This window comes from Pleurodeles waltl, chromosome 7, assembly GCF_031143425.1.
Source record: "Pleurodeles waltl isolate 20211129_DDA chromosome 7, aPleWal1.hap1.20221129, whole genome shotgun sequence".
Lineage (NCBI taxonomy): Eukaryota > Metazoa > Chordata > Amphibia > Caudata > Salamandridae > Pleurodeles > Pleurodeles waltl.
The window spans coordinates 1,338,778,469-1,338,803,923 of record NC_090446.1 but is presented as its reverse complement, the minus strand read 5'-3'; the positions used below and the strand labels follow the sequence as shown (position 1 = coordinate 1,338,803,923).

Here is a 25,455-nt window from a genome sequence, read left to right as displayed (position 1 = left end):
GTCAACGACCACTACTGCGCCGTGACCTCAGAAGGTCGAATCTGGTCACCCTATGCTCTGAATCCATTCCGTGGCAGTGCCTCCCTGGTTCAAGACTGTGGCAGCTGTTTCCTCTATGCTCTGATGTCATGGTCATCCGTAGTGTATATTAATTCCAAAAACGTGACCCCCTCCGTTGTGCCCTAAATCCAGAGTCTGACACCCACCGTCACTGTTGACAGATTAAGAATTTGACTGCCATCTCTTTTATTTTCTGTTCCGAGAATGGCACAGCCCCTTGAGCCTAATCTAGGAAAATGCAAGCCCTTTTACTGAGGCCTGCTCTCAAAATGAGAGACCACTGCGGCAAAATGATTTAAAGAGTCCTGAGCTCAAAAACTGACCTCCCTCTTCAGCGTGCCCCATATTCAAAAAGCTGAAAGTCATCTTCACTGCACTCTGCTCTGAATATGGAGTAAAGGTCGTTTGATGCCTTGATGTGACATCCAACACTGTGACGTGTGCCCACAACATTCCCGTTCCTTAACCTGAACATCCTACGTGTAAATCAACCACAGTAATGCCACAACCACCACCAAAATCTGGCTGCCCAAATGCTGGACGGTTTTTATTAACAACATAGAAATCTATATACAGCTGTCAAAAGGCATAGCATCTTTTCTACAGTATCATAGAGTAAAGCAACACTTCATGCTGGGGTGGGGCACATCAAATTGCCTTGCTTTTGTGGCTTCAGACAGAGGCTCTAATACTGACTGGAGGTCCACCATGTACCGCTCATTCTTGGCTTCTCCATAAGGCCTTTACCACTCCTCTAGCTAGTTCTCGGCATATCTGGTTTCCTTCATTTTTTCCACCGGTGCCTGAATTACTCTCCAGGCGGTGCTTGTCCTCCAAAATATTTTCTTTCTAGATCTCCACTTTCAGTTAACTCACCTAGATCACTTTTGCAAAACAATACCAGAAAACACTTCTGAATAAAGAGACACTCCTCTGCAGGCGGTCTGCTTCATCACTCCATTTTTCGTTCATCTCTGGGGGAACTTCTCTGTCATTTTTTCTGTCATATTTCATTGTTCTTTCCCCCTCCTTTGCTCATGTCATGATTTACTGAAATATTCATTTGCAAAACCTATCAATACTTTTTTCATAAATCTGCACATGCTTATTTATTTACCTCCTGGTCCGCAATTCTTTGCTTTAACTGATGTTTTTCTGTTCTACATTCTCAATTTATTCCTTGACCTTTTTATCTCGTCCAACCTTCTAATTTTGTCCGGTGCCTTCTGTTTTTATTGCAACCTTTCCAAGTTTATTCAATTTCCATTCTTAAGTTCTCCTACACTTCCTATTTCAATTTCCCTTATCTCTCGCTCCACTTGCTATTACCAATATTTCTTCATTTTTTCCAGGATATTGTTCTCGAACATTTTTCCACTTCTTTCTTTTTTCCTACATAGCCACCATTTCTCTCTTTACCTCTTGCTAGGCCCACCCATGCACATCCCAAATCCTCTTCCTTCACTGCCCCCTATTCCGATTTCACATACTTCATTGTTTACCTGACCCGCTTTTCCTGTTGATCCTTTTTTATACCACACTTGATTTTACCCTCCTTCTTCCTTTATCTTCCACATACTTAACTGCCCGTCTTTCTCCATCTTTTAAATCATGTGGATGGGCATGGGAGGCAAAAGTCACCATTGTCTGTGCTAGTTGGTCCAAAATATACATTGTTCAAAGATGGTCCCAACTTTAACATCCATTTGACCACTCTTGGCATCCTCCCTTTCTCTCTGTGCATGAACATCACAGCCATTGGAGCACCTCCCACTGGAAACTGTGTCTGTCAGTCCTGGGAGCCAACATCAACGTCCATCGCAGGACACCAAGCCTTGGCTCAGAAACTGGACTGAAGCACTGTGACACGGATGGGCTCTTCTCCTTCTTTCAGAAACCCAACCATTTGGTCAAAGTCTGCATGGGCAAAGTCCAGTTTCTCCAATTTGTACCCACAGTTGGCCACCCTGCCATTGCATCCTGTTGCGTGGCTGGTTATCTGGTCCCGTTTGTGGAAAGGCACTGTGTCCCTACTAGTTTTTTCAGACTGCTCCTGAACTGTCCAGTTCTCATAGCATCCCAGCTTGTCTTTCCATGGATGCAGAAGGTTAGTTGCATTTCCCACCAGGTCTAAAGCATCTTGGGTGGGCTCCAGACAGTGACTTATGTTGCTGCTGTTTTCCGAGTGGCAAGTTGCACGATCTGGGTCCTGATTTGCTGGTTTGGGACACTGTGATGCTCTCTGAGCGCCAGGCTCATCTGCCTCCTTCTGTGGGGCAGCCATGCCTTGGTGCTGTGTTTGGGGGTGGCTAGAGGAGCCGTCCAGCTGTGAGTTGGAATAAACCTCTTGCAGAAGGAAGTCCCAGTCTTCAGCCTCCTCTGGCATGGAGTCGTCACTGTACTCATCAGCTAATGCCTTCACTGAAGGAGACAAGCAAAACATATTGATTAGGTAACAAAATACATTTTCGGAAAAGAACATCATTAGACATCATAGTGCAATTACAGCATATGTACCTCACTCACGGTTGTGTTATAAGTTAAAACATTTGATAAACTGCACTAAGCATTTCAGGAATCTGTCTATAGTGTTCTATCTTTGACACTTCAAGCAGAAACTCCATAGACCCCAGTAGGTAATCAGTGTTCGAATCATTCTCAGGTAGAACTTAATGTGCTTTCTGCTATACAAGTGAATTGCGCTGCAGAAGACAATAAACCTCTTTAGAGGATTTCAGGCACAGTGCTCTCAGGATGGCACCTTTTACCAAAGTCACACCATACATTGACTCAAGCACCTAAAAGGGATTCAAGTGGCAGTTTTGGAAAAAGAAAACTCACTTAACCTTTCTCTGATGTATGTCAATGACAGGACAATCTGTTTAAAACGATCACTAGAAAACCACCTTTCGATAATTAAAATCACCCTTCCATCATCAAGGTCACCCTTCTATCATCAAGATCACTGGATAATCAGTTTTCTACCAGACAGGGCAATGATAAGCATCAAGGACAATATGCTGCAGTACTTGTCGACAGGGAAGACGATGTCAAACCTGGATCCTTCCTATAAATGCGTTACCAAGAAAAAAACTAGTGACTTACCTGTAACAACAGTTTTGAGGCTTGACATTTTTATAGATTTAAGTGTTTTACATTATTCTGCCATCTGGTAGTTGAGTCCAGAAAGGTCTTTGGGATTAACCTGTTTTTTTCATTTTAGGTGTCAAATCCAGAAAGAGTCATCCTGACTCACTCTCAATCTTTTTTTTCTTAGTGAAGCAAAGTCATTTTGTCCGCAGTGGTTCCTTCAACTTTTGACCTAGGGGGCTCCATGAGGTGCCCAGACACCATAAACAACAGCAAAACCACAGATTGGGAAGGAGGAAAAAACACCGCTCCTAAAGGATGGCAAAGGTCAGTCAAGGTGGCAGACCATGGAGGGTGCACCAATTAGGTAGGGCAACAAATAACTAACTGCTCCCATTTGGGGAACTAGTCAGTCTGGCCAAAGCAACACCTAATGGAGAATGGCGCTTCAAAATTAAATAACTACTTTAAGACGCAAAAGAGACAGAAGGTGGGGTAAGGAGGTCACTGTTTCTCTGTTACGCCGGAGAAGAGATATTCAAACTATTTGCAAACCTGAGAAATACAAGATAAGAAAACTACTACGAGATGGCAGTAGATGTCCTAGTAGCACATTTCAACTCTCAGTATAATCCTGATTATAAAGGTTTCAAACTAAAACAACCCAAACAACGAGAACACAAATCCATAGATGGGTTCTACCATGCCCAAGGGATCTAGCCTGCATGTGCATATTAACAACTCAACAAAGGAGGTCTGAGCACAACTCATACAGGGGTGCAGAACAGTGGCACGCACAAAATGATATTCAGCAAACTGATTATGTCCCGTGATGAAATCATGGTACTGGTCCAATGCAATGAACTGTCTGCTACCTGGGCAGAAAACATGGATTTCATTTTAGGCTAGCTATCAATCAAAGAACCCGGTGCTGAAACCCCAATCAAGTCAAAACCTTTCAACACATTAGGAGGCAGGGATTTCTCAAGCACAGATGCCCGCCAACGCACCTTAGACAGTATTTACCACTGGCCACGCGCTACGGTAGAAAAGAGCCACACCCAGCAATCCTGTGGCCAGCCCATTAAAAAGTCAGCAGCAACGGTGGAAAAGCAAACCACTCCACACGTACAGAGGCAGAGGAGCTCAGCATTTCTTGAGAAGCATCAACCCAAGAACGTACTCCCTTCATGCAGTCACATGAGAATGACACGATGCAAGTAGCACACAGTACATATTATCTACTCACCTTGCCCATTTTGAGGATGATGAAGAGTACAAACAGATATTCATCATTTCTTTCACCAAACAAATGCAAAAGAACAGGCCCAGACAGCCCAGGTGCTCCTTCACGCTGCTAGACTAGTAAATCGCAGCTCTCATGGTCACAGAAGCCTCTTTGAATGTCACATGCCTTCACCAGTTTTAACGTCAGGAACCACACCCACAAATGAACACAACAAAAACTGTTGCATATACAAGAAAAGACCCTATCCTATTGATGGGAACAACCACAAATTCATATGAAGAAGATCATGTCACAGCCACGTTTTTCATTATAAAGACTGGATTTGACATAATCATTGGTTGCAACACAGCATATGTGACGAAACTGATAGCCTCCATAGAGCACATGAAGCAAGAGACATACTAAAAGACTTTAAGCACCTCTTTGAAGTGATCGGGTGCATGACCAAGCCAATCTTACTCGACATCGATAAATCAATTTGATCTGTGGCCCTACAACACCGGCACGTTCATTTTAACCAGCAACAAGCGGTGGAAAAAGAACAGCCTAAGTTGGAGGCCTCACACAGACATAATCAAAAATGTGTCAGGGTCTATGTTGTGGGCATTGTACACACCCCTGTAATCTTGAGTCCCACTGCACAAAGCAAGTTAATGTATCACTATTCTTTCACGCACATTAGGTTATGAGGTACAAATGCTTGAAAACTGGAATATCCTCAGGAGCCAAGGTATTCCAAAGCATGATAAAAGAGGCCCTCTCTGGCCTCATAGGAGTCCTTTATGTGAGCAATGGCATCCTGATACACCCAAGGTCCATACAAGAACATCACAGAAGAGTCAAAGAAGCCCTCCAGAGGATATCGGACTGTGGGAAGATCCTTCACAGGCAGACATGTGTGTTCCTGACAGACATGGTGGGGTTCTATTAATATATATCCTTGATGCAGGGAGTGAAAGTAGACCCAAAGGATACCAAAGAAGGAAAAGAGCCATAGTTGACGATGGAGGTCAGGAGCTTCCTGGGAATGGCCACATATTGCAGCCGATTCATCCCTAATCTTGCAATGCTCAAAGAGTCTTTACAACAACAAACCAAATAAAATATGGACTGGAGAGCACCAAGAACATTTGCTAACATGGGCACATCCTGTTACGGGGAGTGACAATGCTGTATTTCAATCCTACTTTGAAAACAAATGTAGTAGTGGATGCCAGCACAGGAGGGCTGGGAGCTTTGCTTTTACAACTCAAGAAAAAAATATTGCTGGCCTCTAGTAGCATTTGCCAACTGTGCCATGTCCTCAATTGAGACTTAATATTCACAAATTGACAAAGAAGCACTTGGAATCTGCTGGTGGTGTGTGCACTTTACATCTGTGACCAAGAGCTGAAAGTCATAACTGATCATTAGCCCCTTAATAATCTTTTTGCAGGGGCAGCAAAACTAGTGCCACCCGCACTGAAAATCGATTGTATAGCTGCAATGATAGAAACTCACAGTAGCATATCAGCTTAGCTGCACCAAATCCACTGTCTTAAAATCCCTAGAAAACAAAATTGTGAGACCCCATGAGAAGGGGATGAGCACATCAACCTGGTCGCAGAAACAGCCCAGCCATAAGCCATTCCCCATTGGCGCGATCATACAAGCCACCAAAGAGGATAAGTGCTTCCAGATGGATATCCAAGACATCAGAAATAACTCTTGGAAGACACTGCTAACCCAAAGCAGAAATATGAACCTTTAAACCTAACAAGATCCCCTGGTTCAGGGGAGAGCACAACATCAGCTAAGCTTATCCACAAAAGGTGTGATCCTGAGGGGGCAACAGGTGGTCATTCTGTCATCCCTGAGCGAAAGAACAATGCAGCTGGCACATGGGGGTCACCAAGGTACTGTCAAAATGAAGGCACAAATGATAGACAGACATGTAGAAGAGACCATAATGGACCATCTAACGTACCAAGCAACTGAAGCCTCAGTCAACCTTGGCATGTAACAACAGAAGGCACTAGTACAAGGCCAGTGGGAAATTATTAGTGCTGACTTCTGTGCCCTGCAGGATGGCAGACAACTGCTTATCACTGTGGATTGATACTCCAAACTTCCAGTGGCAGAAATTGTAAACTCAACAGTATTGGAGCAAGTTTCACCCACGTTTGAGAGGACATTTGCCCTTCCAAGGTAGTGAATGATGACTGGCTTACGGGAGAGCTCACAGTACACTTCCAAAGGATAACAGCCAGGAAGCCTCAGGTTAACTGAGAAGTAGAGTGATTCATGCACACCCTAAATAAGAGCATCAGAAGAGGATGGAACAACAAACATGGAGACCACCATCCACCAGTCATACAAGCGTACTGGCCAACACCTCACTGCACAACTAACTGTACAGCAGCACACCTTATATTTGCAAGATCTAATACCAACCTGTGCTCGATTGACTCCCAGAGACCTGGACCACCAGTATGTCCAGAGAAGTAAAATGGAAAATAATGAATACGCCAATCAACAATGGAGAACCACAAACAGTCAAATCACAGCAGCAGACTGGGTCCTAGTGCAGGATTGCACATCCAGAAGCAAATTCAGAAACCTCCATATAGCACTGTTTCTAATGAACATATAGGATCCTGGACCTAAATTCGTCACATTCGCTACACATTGTGGACTTATGGCACTAAGGGAGGCTGCAAACTCTGAGGCTTATTCACAAACTGCATTTTGTAGTACTACAAAATGCTATTCACAGACCTGCACGTAGAGTTTACTCCTCCATCTCTCCTAACCTTCTCTGTGTGGAGATCTCCACCTGAGCTGCAGAGTCACCGTACACGTAAGAATAAGCTTTAGTACTGAAAGTAAGAGGGATAGAGGGGAATGGCTGGAAATGGGGAATACTTACTACTACAGAGGAGGAAATGGGGAGGAGTCAGGAGGGGTTAAGCAAGGGTCAGAAGGGGTTTATAGAGGTATGTGTACACACCCACAAAAGAATAAAACCATTCATATTACCAACTGCACTTCTAAAGTTACTACAGCCAAGCCGTGGTAAAGTATGGGTAAAAGTAAAGCAGTGTATTAAACTTGGGAAATGCTTTTTAAAGTATTTTTATGTTCAATATTAAAATACATGTAATTTATATATGTTCCAAATGTACAACTAAACACAAAGTGCAACAGCACAAATAACTACATTTTTCATTAAATCTTGAATTAAAGTAAACATATTAAATTATGTACTTTTTCCCCAAGTTTAAATTAAAAAGTACATTTCCAACTAAAGCAAAAAAATGTTTATGCATTATTAAAAGGCATGTATATTTTTAATAGTAATATTGTTATATTTAATACAATTTATCATTACATTAATTTTTAACTGCAATAAGATTAGCACAATATTTTATAATTAAAAATATTTACTACATATTGTATTGTTTAACATTACAATATATCTAAGTATTATATTTTTAACAGTTTTAAATTAATTTAATTTAAACACCATTATTTCCTGAGGGGTTTAAATTTAAGGGCCTCATTACGAGGCCAGCGGTCTTAAGGACCACCAGGGTCCCGCCTGTACCGCCAGGATCCATGATCCCAACAGCCTGGCGGTGGCAGAGATTGCAATCAGCCAGGGTGGTGCTACTGATTACGACCTCGTTCTCCACCAGCCTTTTCATGGCGATTTTACCACCAAGAAAAGGCTGGTGAAGAATAGGTGCAGGGGGCCACAGTTGGGGCCCTACACTACCCATGCACTTGGCAAGGGCAGTGCAGAGGTCTCCCTGCCCAGCACCATTGCAAAGTTCACTGTCTGCTGTGCAGATAGTGAACATTGCAAAGGTGGTGGTGCGCTCAATTATGAGCCAGAGACAATGGTGCTGCCTGTTTCCTGCTAGGCTGATAGGCGGAAACCTCGGTTTCTGCCCGTCAGCCTAGCGGGAAACTCCTATTAGGTCCGGCGGAATGGTCACCACTACGGCAGCACCCACCCTGACAGGAGTTTGGTGGGCAGGCTTTCCTATCCGCCAAACTCAAAAGGAGGCCCTAAGTCTCTGCTGTTACAGGAGTGTGTTGCACCACTAGGGATTGGCCACGTGTGGTGGTAGACTTGCTACTTTATTTTTAGTAGTAACTTAGGTTTGTAAATTAGGCTCGGCCATTTTTTTCAGGGGATGGAGATATGAAATTCTACACTTTTGAATAATGTTACACTCAGATTTTCTGAATAGGCAAAATAGTAAAGTCACTCAAAAATATAAGAGTACATTTATACATGTAAATTACTCACAAGTGTGACTTGCCTTTTTGATGAGGACCGCATGTTTGTGTCTTTTTTAGATAACCTGCGGTGGCATATCAGACAGAGCCTAAACACAATATGTTCCAAAACATTCACATTCAAAGTTGAGAAGAGGCCCTGAGATTACTTTCAACCTGTAAACATGCATTCTCTGAACCTCTGGTTGAAACACGAAGAGAAATCGGTGTCCTGGGGTTTTGTTAGTGATGTCGCCATCTCTTATCATCCGCAAAGTACGACCTCAGCACTTTCTACATTCTTTGCTGGGAATGTGCCTTTACAGGGAGTGCAGAATTATTAGGCAAGTTGTATTTTTGAGGATTAATTTTATTATTGAACAACAACCATGTTCTCAATGAACCCAAAAAACTCATTAATATCAAAGCTGAATATTTTTGGAAGTAGTTTTTAGTTTGTTTTTAGTTTTAGCTATGTTAGGGGGACTATTACTGTGCATAATTATTAGGCAACTTAACAAAATAAAAATATATACCCATTTCAATTATTTATTATTACGAGTGAAACCAATATAACATCTCAACATTCACAAATATACATTTCTGACATTCAAAAACAAAACAAAAACAAATCAGTGACCAATATAGCCACCTTTCTTTGCAAGGACACTCAAAAGCCTGCCATCCATGGATTCTGTCAGTGTTTTGATCTGTTCACCATCAACATTGCGTGCAGCAGCAACCACAGCCTCCCAGACACTGTTCAGAGAGGTGTACTGTTTTCCCTCCTTGTAAATCTCACATTTGATGATGGACCACAGGTTCTCAATGGGGTTCAGATCAGGTGAACAAGGAGGCCATGTCATTAGATTTCCTTCTTTTATACCCTTTCTTGCCAGCCACGCTGTGGAGTACTTGGACGCGTGTGATGGAGCATTGTCCTGCATGAAAATCATGTTTTTCTTGAAGGATGCAGACTTCTTCCTGTACCACTGCTTGAAGAAGGTGTCTTCCAGGAACTGGCAGTAGGTCTGGGAGTTGAGCTTGACTCCATCCTCAACCCGAAAAGGCCCCACAAGCTCATCTTTGATGATACCAGCCCAAACCAGTACTCCACCTCCACCTTGCTGGCGTCTGAGTCGGACTGGAGCTCTCTGCCCTTTACCAATCCAGCCACGGGCCCATCCATCTGGCCCATCAAGACTCACTCTCATTTCATCAGTCCATAAAACCTTAGAAAAATCAGTCTTGAGATATTTATTGGCCCAGTCTTGACGTTTCAGCTTGTGTGTCTTGTTCAGTGGTGGTCGTCTTTCAGCCTTTCTTACCTTGGCCATGTCTCTGAGTATTGCACACCTTGTGCTTTTGGGCACTCCAGTGATGTTGCAGCTCTGAAATATGGCCAAACTGGTGGCAAGTGGCATCTTGGCAGCTGCACGCTTGACTTTTCTCAGTTCATGGGCAGTTATTTTGCGCCTTGGTTTTTCCACACGCTTCTTGCGACCCTGTTGACTATTTTGAATGAAACGCTTGATTGTTCGATGATCACGCTTCAGAAGCTTTGCAATTTTAAGAGTGCTGCATCCCTCTGCAAGATATCTCGCTATTTTTGACTTTTCGGAGCCTGTCAAGTCCTTCTTTTGACCCATTTTGCCAAAGGAAAGGAAGTTGCCTAATAATTATGCACACCTGATATAGGGTGTTGATGTCATTAGACCACACCCCTTCTCATTACAGAGATGCACATCACCTAATATGCTTAATTGGTAGTAGGCTTTCGAGCCTATACAGCTTGGAGTAAGACAACATGCATAAAGAGGATGATGTGGTCAAAATACTCATTTGCCTAATAATTCTGCACTCCCTGTATAGCCCTAATAATCAATGTTGCTTTTGTTCTGAAGTCACAAAATGACCATCAGTTTCATTCCAGACTCAATACTGAAAAAATGAGTCTGGAAATGGCATCAAAGTAATGAGGCATGGTCAGTTAGCACTTCAAGTAATAGTTTGCTAGGATGGATGCTCCCATAACCATAGCTTAAAATAAAAAACTTAGGATGAATAATTCATGCTTCCCAACAACTAGTTGATGGAATAAGGCACAGCATGTGGATCTAGAATAGGTTCACACTGCAGAACAGATTTTATAATAACCTTAGCTTCTTGCAATACACGTCTTTGATGTGCGGAAGTGGCTGGAAGGCGGTGAATTGTGTTAGATCTCAACATTATCTTCTGCCATTTATGACAGTTACGAAGTTTATCAGTCTTTTTATGGGTTTGGGATCCCAATGCAGGAATGACAAACTTGTAGGCATGACACCATTGCCATGGCAGTGACATCCCCTGCCCCTAGTACAATGTTACGACCGGTCTGACTGGCAGAAACATTGTAATAAAGCATTACCGCCGGTCAGATCGATGAGAACAGTGCTACAAGATAGCACTCGGTTCCCTTCAAGGAGCCAGATGCTATCTTGCAGCAAAGAGGGGGCTGACCAGTACCCTCAGAATGCACACGGTCTGCAAAGTAGACAGTGCACATTCCAATTGTGCAGGGGAGGGGGGGGGAGGGGGGGACACCCGCACACCCTCACCACCAGCCTGTCCATGCTGGTGAAACCGCCATGGAAAGGCTGGTGGTGAGGGGAGTTGTAATCAGCCTGGCGGTGCTGAGTTCAGCACCCCCCTGGCTGAGTACAACTGAGACCACAGTCGCCACATGAGGAACCATGCTCCCAGTGGGGACGGTAGTCCCCTGGCGGTTCCGCCCACTAGGGTTGTAATTGGGCAGTCGGACCGCCCGGAGAAAGGCGGTCCAACCGTCAACACGAGTGTGGTGGTCCTCAAACCGCCACACTCTTAACAAGGCCCTACATCTTTTAATACACTTGAAGGCCTAGAACACTGTTGGAGAAAGATATTGGAATAGGCCATTCAAAGTTCCTTACAAATTGGGCTGTTTTAGGGGTAATCTCCAGATGGAAAAAAGAACATTACAAAGAGCCATACAATCAGCAATAGCATTGCAGGCTTGACCATATAAAGGGGGTTTAATAGCCTACTCTCAAGGGATCTGGTTTCACTAGACACTCCCACCTCCGAAAGAGATTAAAAAAAAAGGTGAGAACAAGTAGGACTTTCCAGCTCCAACCACTAGATGGCGAAATATGCACAGCATGTGAATCTTGGAGCGATTTCATGCTGCAAAACCAATTCTCTTTTCTGATGACAGCCTCTTCAGACTCAAATGATTAGAATATCGTGTTAATATTTCAATGAGCAATGTGGGATGGCAATCAGAAAGAGCAAATCTATGTTACTGGTTGCACCGACCTCAGCTTCCAACCTCGATTTTATATTCAAGGAGTAGTGAAAACTGAAAGTATACAGAGTAAAGCATCATCAATGTACACTGCAAGAAGTTAACTAACTCTTCTAGCTCGAGTAGTGGAAAACAAGGCGAAAGAAAGTTGGTCTAAGAGGGTAATCCTTTAAGAAAGGAAGTATTTTCTACTAACTGCTGATTACGTTTCTACCTTTCTTGGTGTATCTTAGCATGCCGACAAGACACAGGAAAGTGAATTGCAATTTTCCTTTGATGCAATTCTATTTCAGAGAGTTGAGGAGACATCTGTTGAATGGTTTCAATGAGCATTACATTGTGTGAGTGTCAGGCAGTCAGTTTCTTCATATAAATAACATCTTGAAATTACAACTGTTCCCTGACTTGTAGTTGTACAAGCCTATTGGCAAGAAAGAAGAAAGAGGGCCGCTCAGAGACAGGTTCCACTAGAAGTGGTACCCTTCCTGAGGTCCCCAATCTGCAGTGTAAGGCCTGCAATGGGAATCATCCCTGTACTGAGGATCAGTGCACAGAAACTGCTGGGCTCTGACAAGATGTTGAGGCCAATGTTTTGACTCTTACGTGCTTGCACCTCTAGTAGGCTCCTCAGTGCATTCATGCTTCCAAGGCAGACTGGGTATGCTTCTCGGTCTGAATAATTTCAACAAGGTAAAACTATTGAACTTCTGAAAAGAGCACAATCTTCAAAAGGTACATGTATGAATTTGTTATGCACCTTAGGTTTGAAGAAAAAAAAAACTGCACCCATAAATGCCTTCAGAATGTAAGACTCAAGGTAAAGTCTATGGCAGCAAAGTCCATTAATTCAGCTATAGTTTAAAATACCAAGCTTGATGCAAAGGCTTATGTCCTTTTAGGTTCATCCTAATGTTGAACTAGATGATACAGAATTCTTCACACTATACTGGCAGTAAGGATGATACCTGCTCATTAATTATGACAGATAAGTAGTTTGTAAACATTCTGATGATCCAGTCTTATAGACCATGTGTCTAATGCAAGAGAAATAAGATAAGCAGGATTTGCGAGTGTGACCCTTGCTGTGGATGAAAGAGTTGACTATGAAAAGAAGGTTCCTAACAAAGGCAAAAATATGAGATGAGGACTTGAACACCAACTTAAATCTCAAAGGAAATTCTTTATGCTAGGTCAGAATGAGGAAATTCACCACACTTAACTATTCATAACTGAAGAAGTCTGATCTTGAAAGTATTTGCATTTTCTTTAAAAACTCAGTGGGTTTGTGGGAGGGATGAGGGATATGAAGGCACAGATATCTCATGGTTTGGTGTCATCAATTTCTTTGAAATCAAAAGGAATGAAATTAGATGACCTAGAGCACCAAGTTGTTCAAAGTTTAACTTTCTCTCTTAGGAGGAAGGTTTAGCAAGAAAGTGACCCAACAAGCATCAACCAGAAAAATGTCCATCAGAACCAGCTTTTGATTCTGCAGATGAAGACATTTTGCTTGCTCTATATCTGGTGAATGAAAAATAGCACATTTATACAGGTCCAATCTTCATTTTGAGTAGCACCTCAGCCTAACCTTCTTTTCCAGAGGAAGGCAATCCCCTGGATAGCCTCGCTTTATCAGACACACATTAGGTGCCTGATTTAGAGTTTGGCAGAGGGGGATCATAATTGTAATACGGCGGTCAGGCTATCTGTCACATTTGTGACAGAGTAACCCATCATCAAACTCTGAATTCGGTCTTTTGTTTTTCTTTTCCTGAGATTTGTGAAATGAATGCTTTTGGAAGTTTAATGATCAAAATGCAGATAAGTATATTTTTTACCTTGATGAATATGCAAATTCATATAACAAATACTGCCACTAGGCACACTTCCACTAACCACTGTTTTTATTTGAACATTTTCTGAAACTGAAAAAGGAGTGACTCCATAATTGCAACAAAAAAAAAAAAGAAATTGTGTCAACAGGTTTAAAATTTGAAAGTACCAGACATTCATTAAATTAAAAAAGACTAAATTTTGTTGAGAAAACTACTCATGTTTAAAAGCAAAATTCAACTATGAAAGAGCAAATAAACACACCTCATTAATAAAATCAATGAAAACCTGTAAGAAAGGCTTAATCCTAAACTTTGACATGCCATAACATAGGGGCCATGGGTTGAGATATCTTCATGTAATGAAGTTAAAAACGTGCACTAGTAAGACCTCTTGTAAACCACCCAATGTAAATATTGGAGAGATTGCTTCAAAGGGATAAAATATGTCAGTGATCTGAGGTCCCCACTTAGAGGAACAGCAATAACTTACAATTGTGTCTTCCCTGTGCCTATGAGGGGCACGTCGAACACTTTAATAATCATAAACAACTGTTATGATAAAACACAGATTCATGATAGTTCATTTGATAGCGCTCTAATATTCCTAATGAAGACGCTTACTTTGCGGAGATTATTTACAACAAAGAAGCTGATTTGCCGATGGGGATATAAACCTGGGGTGAGGTCTACAGTGGCCTGTGCCACGAGAGCGCCTTCTCCTGCTTGCTTTGCTGTTACCTACAGAGATTGCTTCTTCACTGGCTTTGAGCACTGACTTTCCGCCCGACTAGGATAGAGTGTGACCCGCTGCCAAAGTCATTAAGCTTTTGAGCTTGTTTACGCTTTCGAGCTTGTTTCCCTCCTCCTCCTCCTCCGTTTTAAATTTATTTCTTCAATTAACAATTTGCAAAACTTGCTCACTGCTGTGCAAATATTTAGATCACATTTCGGCATTCAGTCCCAGTTCACAGTTTAGAAACAGTGCAAACTTCATCTACTTTTGGAAGAGGTGCTGCCAGTTGATGTCACAATACTGATTTATCAGGTCACTCTAAATAACATAACTGTACAATGTCACTTATTCTATAACATTAGTAGCTGCTCAGCCTTTCTGTGTGTTTACATTATTTCAGGATCATACTTCGAAGTTCACCCATGATTTGTTAACCGGTTTGCAAGCTTAGTACATAATTCACATTTTGGCCACAGGGTGTTACTGTGCAGCAAATTTCTAACAAAGGCACTATGCCATACATGTATGTGACTATGATCACTTTATGGCACAAAGGCACAATAATAGCCAGGGGGGTATAATAAGAAAGGACGATACTGTTGGAGCATACAGCAGACCCATGGGGTTCCTTGTACTCCATACAGTGAATCCCACCTCCATTCACAGCTGGCAGTGGCTCGGATGTTGCTCAAGCACAGTGTTATCAGAGGACCTGGCCTCAGTACCTGTCATAATTTTGCTGCGTTGTGAGGCTTCTGTCGCCAGCGTATATGATAGGGTCATAATCCGCTCCCGCTGTCCCTCTGGGGAGATGGTGTACCCCTCTTCTGGATGTTGGATGAGCCCCCTAGGAGACATCCCAGGACTGAAAACATTAAAAACATGTTAGGAATATGGGTTGCTTTGGGTTGTGGAAGACAGAGACGACAGACTAAGGAACAGCGAAACACATCTCCCAGCATTTCTTAAACAATACTTTGATTTCCTTGCTGTTCCCTTGCCTTCTACTGTCTCCCTGAAATTTGTTTCACAACAAATCTCTCCCAGAATGTTTAACTACTCCCCACCCTAACCTCGGAGTTCATTTTCATCCAAAGTCATGTCTATTGTCCAGCAATAGCAATCTATGCCTTTTCCCCACTGACTCCCTTCTCAGTATTTCCTAATCTCTTTACTTACACTTTGGTTTCTCCCTCTCTAAAGGTCCCACTCTCCCTATTTCCCTCTCTGGTCTCTCCTTCGCACTGATTTCTCTGCCTCATCCATCTCACACAATTAAAGTTCCTGCTATGCTTGTTTTCTCTCCTTGCTTCTTCTCCATTGTTCAGAAGTGTACCTCTCTTATGTTTCCCTTCATTTTCATGTAAATATTGGTGGCATATTGAAATCAGGTGCAAGTGTTTATTCTATATGAATGCACATAATAGAATCAATGAGACCTGCAGATAACCATTTCGTCTCACCTCCTTGAAGACGTGTTGGTCTTCACTTGTGACCCTGCTGCTCTTCTAGACTCCAGGTGCTCAGGGGACAGTTCTGAACCAGGCTCTTCACCAGAGGAAAAAGATCCTTGCAAATGGCTGGGAAACTAATGCAGAAGCAAAATAATAAATTGTAATTAATCCAACCCAGTTGATAATTTGAAAAGCATGTGATCAAGAACACCACATTAAAGGCACTTAGGGGAGGAGTTACAGGCTGTGAGCAAATGTGAAGTAGACAACAAAATGGAGTAAGAGAAAAGTAAAAAAACGAAACTCTATACTGAAGCTTATTTCTAGAAACACTATCCGGAAAAGATGGAACACCTACTTAAAAGAGAAACACAACTTCTGGGGTGTGGAATTCCTATAGCCCGCACCCAGGACATATAGTTTGGGGTCAAGGACAACAAGTTTTCAGGTTTATTTTGTTTTTGGGACATGTATGCCCAACCGCCTGCAGCACAAACCTTTTGGCTGCCAGTTTACAGTACGACATTATGGAGCAGGGAAGGGAATAGTCTGCAGTTGAGGTAATGTTTTGGTCCATATCCTAATGCTGTTGGAACCTGTATTTACGGTTCATTAATTGAAAGCCTTTATTATTAGGGTGGGTTCTCTAAATACATGTTATAAACTCGGACTACATTACTGACAGTGGTTCTAGTAAAAAAAAAAAAATAGTACACACGTTTGAAAATTTTAACAATATGAGGCTACAGATAATACTCCCAGAATGTTCCCTGATTGGAAGCAAATATTTGCAGAAGCTCAAAAGAAAGATTGTTGATTCTTTGGTTTCAATATAAAATGTTGTAAGGAAATGCTCCCTGGCATGGTTACCCCCTGACTTTTTGCCTTTGCTGATGCTATGTTTTGAATTGAAAGTGTGCTGAGGCCTGCTAACCAGACCCCAGCACCAGTGTTCTTTCCCTAACCTGTACTTTTGTATCCACAATTGGCACACCCTGGCATCCAGATAAGTCCCTTGTAAATGGTACCCCTGGTACCAAGGGCCCTGATGCCAAGGAAGGTCTTTAAGGGCTGCAGCATGTCTTATGCCACCCTGGAGACCCCTCACTCAGCACAGACACACTGCTTCCCAGCTTGTGTGTGCTGGTGAGAACAAAACGAGTAAGTCGACATGGCACTCCCCTCAGGGTGCCATGCCAGCCTCTCACTGCCTATGCAGGTATAGATAAGTCACCCCTCTAGCAGGCCTTACAGCCCTAAGGCAGGGTGCACTATACCATAGGTGAGGGCACCAGTGCATGAGCACTGTGCCCCTACAGTGTCTAAACAATACCTTAGACATTGTAAGTGCAGAGTAGCCATAAGAGTATATGGTCTGGGAGTCTGTTTTACACGAACTCCACAGCACCATAATGGCTACACTGAAAACTGGGAAGTTTGGTATCAAACTTCTCAGCACAATAAATGCACACTGATGCCAGTGTACATTTTATTGTAAAATACACCCCAGAGGGCACCTTAGAGGTGCCCCCTGAAACCTTAACCGACTATCTGTGTAGGCTGACTGGTTCCAGCAGCCTGCCACAACCGAGACATGTTGCTGGCCCCATGGGGAGAGTGCCTTTGTCACTCTGAGGCCAGTAACAAAGCCTGCACTGGGTGGAGATGCTAACACCTCCCCCAGGCAGGAGCTGTCACACCTGGCGGTGAGCCTCAAAGGCTCACCCCTTTGTCACAGCCCAGCAGGGCACTCCAGCTTAGTGGTGTTGCCCGCCCCCTCCGGCCACGGCCCCCACTTTTGGCGGCAAGGCTGGAGGGAACAAAGAAAGCAACAAGGAGGAGTCACTGGCCAGTCAGGACAGCCCCTAAGGTGTCCTGAGCTGAGGTGACTCTAACTTTTAGAAATCCTCCATCTTGCAGATGGAGGATTCCCCCAATAGGATTAGGGATGTGACCCCCTCCCCTTGGGAGGAGGCACAAAGAGGGTGTACCCACCCTCAGGGCTAGTAGCTGTGCTGAAAAACCCCTGCAGAGGAAGAACAGAACACACCAACTGCCTTGGCCCCAGACTTACCGGCCTGTCTCCTGCCTTCCAAAGAAACCTGCTCCAGCGACGCTTTCCAAGGGACCAGCGACCTCTGAATCCTCGGAGGACTGCCCTGCTTCAAGAAAGACAAGAAACTCCCGAGGACAGCGGCACTGCTCCAAAAGAACTGCAACTTTGTTTCAAGGAGCAGATTTAAAGACCCCTGCAACTCCCCGCAAGAAGCGTGAGACTTGCAACACTGCACCCGGCGACCCCGACTCGACTGGTGGAGAACCAACACTTCAGGGAGGACCCTCCGGCGACTCCAAGACTGTGAGTAACCAAAGTTGTCCCCCCTGAGCCCCCACAGCGACGCCTGCAGAGGGAATCCCGAGGCTCCCCCTGACCACGACTGCCTGAACTCCATTTCCCGACGGCTGGAAAAGACCCTGCACCCGCAGCCCCCCGCACCTGAAGGAACGGAACTCCTGTGCTGGAGTGACCCCCAGGAGGCCCTCTCCCTTGCCCAGGTGGTGGCTACCCCGAGGAGCCCCCCCCTTGCCTGCCTGCATCGCTGAAGAGACCCCTTGGTCTCCCATAGGAAACTATTGGAAACCAGACGCGTGTTCCCACACTGCACCCGGCCGCCCCCGCGCTGCTGAGGGTGTACTTTTTGTGTGGACTTGTGTCCCCCCCTGTGCCCTACAAAACCCCCCTGGTCTGCCCTCCGAAGACGCGGGTACTTACCTGCTGGCAGACTGGAACCGGGGCACCCCCTTCTCTCCATTATAGCCTATGTGTTTTGGGCACCTCTTTGACCTCTGCACCTGACCGGCCCTGAGCTGCTGGTGTGGTGACTTTGGGGTTGCTCTGAACCCCCAACGGTGGGCTACCTTGGACCAAGAACTGAAACCTGTAAGTGACTTACTTACCTGTGAAACCTAACAAAACTTTACCTCCCCCAGGAACTGTGAAAATTGCACTGTGTCCACTTTTAAAACAGCTTATTGTGTTTTATGTAAAAAGTATACATGCTAATGTAATGATTCAAAGTTCCTAAAGTACTTACCTGCAATACCTTTCAAATGAGATATTACATGTAGAATTTGAACCTGTGGTTCTTAAAATAAACTAAGAAAAGATATTTTTCTATAACAAAACCTATTGGCTGGATTTGTCTCTGAGTGTGTGTTCCTCATTTATTGCCTGTGTGTATGTACAACAAATGCTTAACACTACTCCTTTGATAAGCCTACTGCTCGACCACACTACCACAAAATAGAGCATTAGTATTATCTCTTTTTGCCACTATCTTACCTCTAAGGGGAACCCTTGGACTCTGTGCATGCTATTCCTTACTTTGAAATAGCACATACAGAGCCAACTTCCTACAAATGTTCACTAAAAAATGCAACTAGGGAAACAAAATGTTTTGCTTAACTACTGTAAAATTTTAGGCCCCATTTCTTTGAAGCATCATTTAGTAAAATGGGTTGATGTATGCTACTATAATGGAAAATCAGTGTAACCACTTTCAATAAGATTATGAAAAACATTAAAATAAACAAGCATGGGCAAAGGCAATAGGTCTGACATTGGTGGTCAACTGTTTGGTTTTGGCAATGCATGTCTTGTTTTGACATGGTGTAGGGGCCAGCAACATGTCTCGGTTTGTGGCAGGCTGCTAAAACTAGTCAGCCTACACAGATAGTCGGTTAAGTTTCAGGGGGCACCTCTAAGGTGCCCTCTGTGGTGTATTTTACAATAAAATGTACACTGGCATCAGTGTGCATTTATTGTGCTGAGAAGTTTGATACCAAACTTCCCAGCTTTCAGTGTAGCCATTATGGTGCTGGGGAGTTCGTGTTTGACAGACTCCCAGACCATATACTCTTATGGCTACCCTGCACTTACAATGTCTAAGGTTTTGTTTAGACACTGTAGGGGTACCATGCTCATGCACTGGTACCCTCACCTATGGTATAGTGCACCCTGCCTTAGGGCTGTAAGGCCTGCTAGAGGGGTGTCTTACCTATACTGCATAGGCAGTGAGAGGCTGGCATGGCACCCTGAGGGGAGTGCCATGTCGACTTACTCGTTTTGTTCTCACTAGCACACACAAGCTGGCAAGCAGTGTGTCTGTGCTGAGTGAGAGGTCTCCAGGGTGGCATAAGACATGCTGCAGCCCTTAGAGACCTTCCTTGGCATCAGGGCCCTTGGTACTAGAAGTACCAGTTACAAGGGACTTATCTGGATGCCAGGGTCTGCCAATTGTGGATACAAAAGTACAGGTTAGGGAAAGAACACTGGTGCTGGGGCCTGGTTAGCAGGCCTCAGCACACTTTCAATTGTAAACATAGCATCAGCAAAGGCAAAAAGTCAGGGGGCAACCATGCCAAGGAGGCATTTCCTTACACAACCCCCCCCCAAACGAAAGAGGATGAGACTAACCTTTCCCAAGAGAGTCTTCATTTTCTAAGTGGAAGAACCTGGAAAGGCCATCTGCATTGGCATGGGCAGTCCCAGGTCTGTGTTCCACTATAAAGTCCATTCCCTGTAGGGAGATGGACCACCTCAACAGTTTAGGATTTTCACCTTTCATTTGCATCAGCCATTTGAGAGGTCTGTGGTCAGTTTGAACTAGGAAGTGAGTCCCAAAGAGGTATGGTCTCAGCTTCTTCAGGGACCAAACCACAGCAAAGGCCTCCCTCTCAATGGCACTCCAACGCTGCTCCCTGGGGAGTAACCTCCTGCTAATGAAAGCAACAGGCTGGTCAAGGCCATCATCATTTGTTTGGGACAAAACTGCCCCTATCCCATGTTCAGAGGCATCAGTCTGCACAATGAACTGCTTAGAATAATCTGGAGCTTTTAGAACTGGTGCTGAGCACATTGCTTGTTTCATGGTGTCAAAGGCCTGTTGGCATTCCACAGTCCAGTTCACTTTCTTGGGCATTTTCTTGGAGGTGAGTTCAGTGAGGGCTGTCACAATGGATCCATATCCCTTCACAAACCTCCTGTAATACCCAGTCAAGCCAAGGAATGCCCTGACTTGAGTCTGGGTTTTTGGAGCTACCCAGTCCAGAATAGTCTGGATCTTGGGTTGGAGTGGCTGAACTTGGCCTCCACCTACAAGGTGTCCCAAGTAAACCACAGTTCCCTGCCCTATCTGGCATTTGGATGCCTTGATAGAGAGGCCTGCAGATTGCAGAGCCTTCAAAACCTTCCTCAGGTGGACCAGGTGATCCTGCCAGGTGGAGCTAAAGACAGCAATATCATCAAGATAAGCTGTGCTAAAGGACTCCAAGCCAGCAAGGACTTGATTCACCAACCTTTGGAAGGTGGCAGGGGCATTCTTTAAACCAAAGGGCATAACAGTAAACTGATAATGCCCATCAGGTGTGGAGAATGCTGTCTTTTCTTTTGCTCCAGGTGCCATTTTTATTTGCCAGTACCCTGCTGTCAAGTCAAAGGTACTTAGAAATTTGGCAGCACCTAATTTATCAATGAGCTCATCAGCTCTTGGAATTGGATGGGCATCTGTCTTGGTGACAGAATTGAGCCCTCTGTAGTCCACACAAAACCTCATCTCTTTCTTTCCATCTTTGGTGTGAGGTTTGGGGACTAAGACCACTGGGCTAGCCCAGGGGCTGTCAGAGCGCTCAATTACTCCCAATTCCAGCATCTTGTGGACTTCCATCTTGATGCTTTCTTTAACATGGTCAGATTGTCTAAAGATTTTGTTCTTGACAGGCATGCTGTCTCCTGTGTCCACATCATGGGTACACAGGTGTGTCTGACCAGGGGTTAAGGAGAAGAGTTCAGGAAACTGTTGTAGGACTCTCCTACAATCAGCTTGCTGTTGGCCAGAGAGGGTGTCTGAGTAGATCACTCCATCTACTGTACCATCTTTTGGGTCTGATGACAGAAGATCAGGGAGAGGTTCACTCTCTGCCTCCTGATCCTCATCTGTTACCATCAACAGATTGACATCAGCCCTGTCGTGGAAGAGCTTAAGGCGGTTTACATGGATCACCCTCTTGGGGCTCCTGCTTGTGCCCAGGTCCACCAAGTAGGTGACCTGACTCTTCCTCTCCAGTACTGGGTAAGGGCCACTCCATTTGTCCTGGAGTGCCCTGGGAGCCACAGGCTCCAGAACCCAGACTTTCTGCCCTGGTTGGAACTCAACCAGTGCAGCCTTTTGGTCATACCAAAACTTCTGGAGCTGTTGGCTGGCCTCAAGGTTTTTGGTTGCCTTTTCCATGTACTCTGCCATTCTAGAGCGAAGGCCAAGTACATAGTCCACTATGTCCTGTTTAGGCTCATGGAGAGGTCTCTCCCAGCCTTCTTTAACAAGGGCAAGTGGTCCCCTTACAGGATGACCAAACAGAAGTTCAAAGGGTGAGAATCCTACTCCCTTCTGTGGCACCTCCCTGTAAGCGAAAAGCAGACATGGCAGGAGGACATCCCATCTCCTTTTGAGTTTTTCTGGGAGCCCCATGATCATGCCCTTTAATGTCTTGTTGAATCTCTCAACTAAGCCATTAGTTTGTGGATGGTAAGGTGTAGTGAATTTATAAGTCACTCCACACTCATTCCACATGTGCTTTAGGTATGCTGACATGAAGTTGGTACCTCTGTCAGACACCACCTCCTTAGGGAAACCCACTCTGGTAAAGATACCAATGAGGGCCTTGGCTACTGCAGGGGCAGTAGTCGACCTAAGGGGAATAGCTTCAGGATACCTGGTAGCATGATCCACTACTACCAGGATATACATATTTCCTGAGGCTGTGGGAGGTTCTAGTGGACCAACTATGTCCACACCCACTCTTTCAAAGGGAACCCCCACCACTGGAAGTGGAATGAGGGGGGCCTTTGGATGTCCACCTGTCTTACCACTGGCTTGACAGGTGGGGCAGGAGAGGCAAAACTCCTTAACCATGTTGGACATATTGGGCCAGTAGAAGTGGTTGACTAACCTCTCCCACGTCTTGGTTTGTCCCAAATGTCCAGCAAGGGGAATGTCATGGGCCAATGTTAGGATGAACTCTCTGAACAGCTGAGGCACTACCACTCTCCTAGTGGCACCAGGTTTGGGGTCTCTGGCCTCAGTGTACAGGAGTCCATCTTCCCAATAGACCCTATGCGTTCCATTTTTCTTGCCTTTGGACTCTTCAGCAGCTTGCTGCCTAAGGCCTTCAAGAGAGGGACAGGTTTCTTGTCCCTTACACAGCTCCTCCCTTGAGGGTCCCCCTGGGCCTAAGAGCTCAACCTGATAAGGTTCAAGCTCCAAAGGCTCAGTTCCCTCAGAGGGCAGAACTTCTTCCTGAGAAGAGAGGTTCCCTTTCTTTTGCTGTGTTGCAGTTGGTTTCCCAACTGACTTTCCTGTTCTCTTGGTAGGCTGGGCCATTCTTCCAGACTCCAGCTCTACTTGTTCACCCTGTGCCTTGCACTGTGCTCTTGTTTTCACACACACTAGTTCAGGGATACCCAGCATTGCTGCATGGGTTTTTAGTTCTACCTCAGCCCATGCTGAGGACTCCAGGTCATTTCCAAGCAGACAGTCCACTGGGATATTTGAGGAGACCACCACCTGTTTCAGGCCATTGACCCCTCCCCATTCTAAAGTAACCATTGCCATGGGATGTACTTTTCTCTGATTGTCAGCGTTGGTGACTGTGTAAGTTTTTCCAGTCAGGTATTGGCCAGGGGAAACCAGTTTCTCTGTCACCATGGTGACACTGGCACCTGTATCCCTCAGGCCCTCTATTCTAGTCCCATTAATTAAGAGTTGCTGTCTGTATTTTTGCATGTTAGGCGGCCAGACAGCTAGTGTGGCTAAATCCACCCCACCCTCAGAAACTAGAATAGCTTCAGTGTGGACCCTGATTTGCTCTGGGCACACTGTTGATCCCACTTGGAGACTAGCCATACCAGTGTTAACTGGATGGGAGTTTGGAGTGGAACCTTTCTTGGGACAGGCCTTGTCTCCAGTTTGGTGTCCATGCTGTTTACAGCTATGACACCAGGCCTTTTTGGGATCAAAGTTTTTACCCTTGTACCCATTGTTTTGTGAAGAGGCTCTGGGCCCACCCTCCTGTGCAGGTTTTTGGGGGCCTGTAGAAGACTCTTTGCTATTTTTAGTTTTGGTTGTCTCATCACCCTTCCCCTGGGGAGTCTTTGTGACCCCTTTCTTTTGGTCACCCCCTGTTGAAGTCTTGGACACCCTTGTCTTGACCCAATGGTCCGCCTTCTTTCCCAATTCTTGGGGAGAAATTGGTCCTAGGTCTACCAGATGCTGATGCAGTTTATCATTGAAACAATTACTCAATAGGTGTTCTTTCACAAATAAATTGTACAGCCCATCATAATTACTTACACCACTGCCTTGAATCCAACCATCTAGTGTTTTCACTGAGTAGTCAACAAAGTCAACCCAGGTCTGGCTCGAGGATTTTTGAGCCCCCCTGAACCTAATCCTGTACTCCTCAGTGGAGAATCCAAAGCCCTCAATCAGGGTACCCTTCATGAGGTCATAAGATTCTGCATCTTGTCCAGAGAGTGTGAGGAGTCTATCCCTACACTTTCCTGTGAACATTTCCCAAAGGAGAGCACCCCAGTGAGATCTGTTCACTTTTCTGGTTACACAAGCCCTCTCAAAAGCTGTGAACCATTTGGTGATGTCATCACCATCTTCATATTTAGTTACAATCCCTTTAGGGATTTTCAACATGTCAGGAGAATCTCTGACCCTATTTATGTTGCTGCCACCATTGATGGGTCCTAGGCCCATCTCTTGTCTTTCCCTCTCTATGGCTAGGATCTGTCTTTCCAAAGCCAATCTTTTGGCCATCCTGGCTAACTGGATGTCCTCTTCACTGGGGCTATCCTCAGTGATTTCAGAGGTGTTGGTCTCTCCTGTGAGGGAACCAGCATCTCTGACTATTATTTTAGGAGTCAGGGTTTGAGGGACCCTGTTCTCCCTAGATAGGACTGGTAGGGGGGAATTGTCCTCCAAGTCACTATCCTCTTCCTCTGAGTTGCCACCCTCAGAGGGGTTGGCCTTTTCAAACTCTGCCAAAAGCTCCTGGAGCTGTATTTTGGTAGGTTTGGGGCCCATTGTTATTTTCTTTATTTTACAGAGTGACCTTAGCTCCCTCATCTTAAGATGGAGGTAAGGTGTGGTGTCGAGTTCCACCACAGTCACATCTGTGCTAGACATTTTGCTTCTAAAAGTTGGAATACTTTTTAAGAATCTACAACTGGTTCTAGAATCTAATTCAAACTTTTACAAACTTTTAAACTCTAAAAGAAATGCTAAACAGGATCTAACACAAGGCCCTAGCAGGTCTTAAGAATTTAGAAAACTTTTCAAATTGCAAAAATCAATTTCTAATGACAATTTTGGAAT

General features: G+C 44.5%; 1 protein-coding gene across 1 annotated transcript in view; it reads right to left on the bottom strand.

Annotated features, from left to right (window-relative positions):
* Positions 1-580: 580 nt before the first annotated feature.
* Positions 581-25,455, bottom strand: part of LOC138246270 (pleckstrin homology domain-containing family A member 7-like) — a 236,784-nt gene continuing 211,909 nt past the window's right edge. The window contains exons 22-24 of the mRNA XM_069200700.1: positions 16,025-16,149; positions 15,287-15,426; positions 581-2,481 (exon numbers count right to left, since the gene is read on the bottom strand). Coding sequence (XP_069056801.1) covers positions 1,901-2,481; positions 15,287-15,426; positions 16,025-16,149 — 846 coding nt within the window. The 3' untranslated portion in view covers positions 581-1,900. The remainder of the gene's footprint in view (positions 2,482-15,286; positions 15,427-16,024; positions 16,150-25,455) is intronic.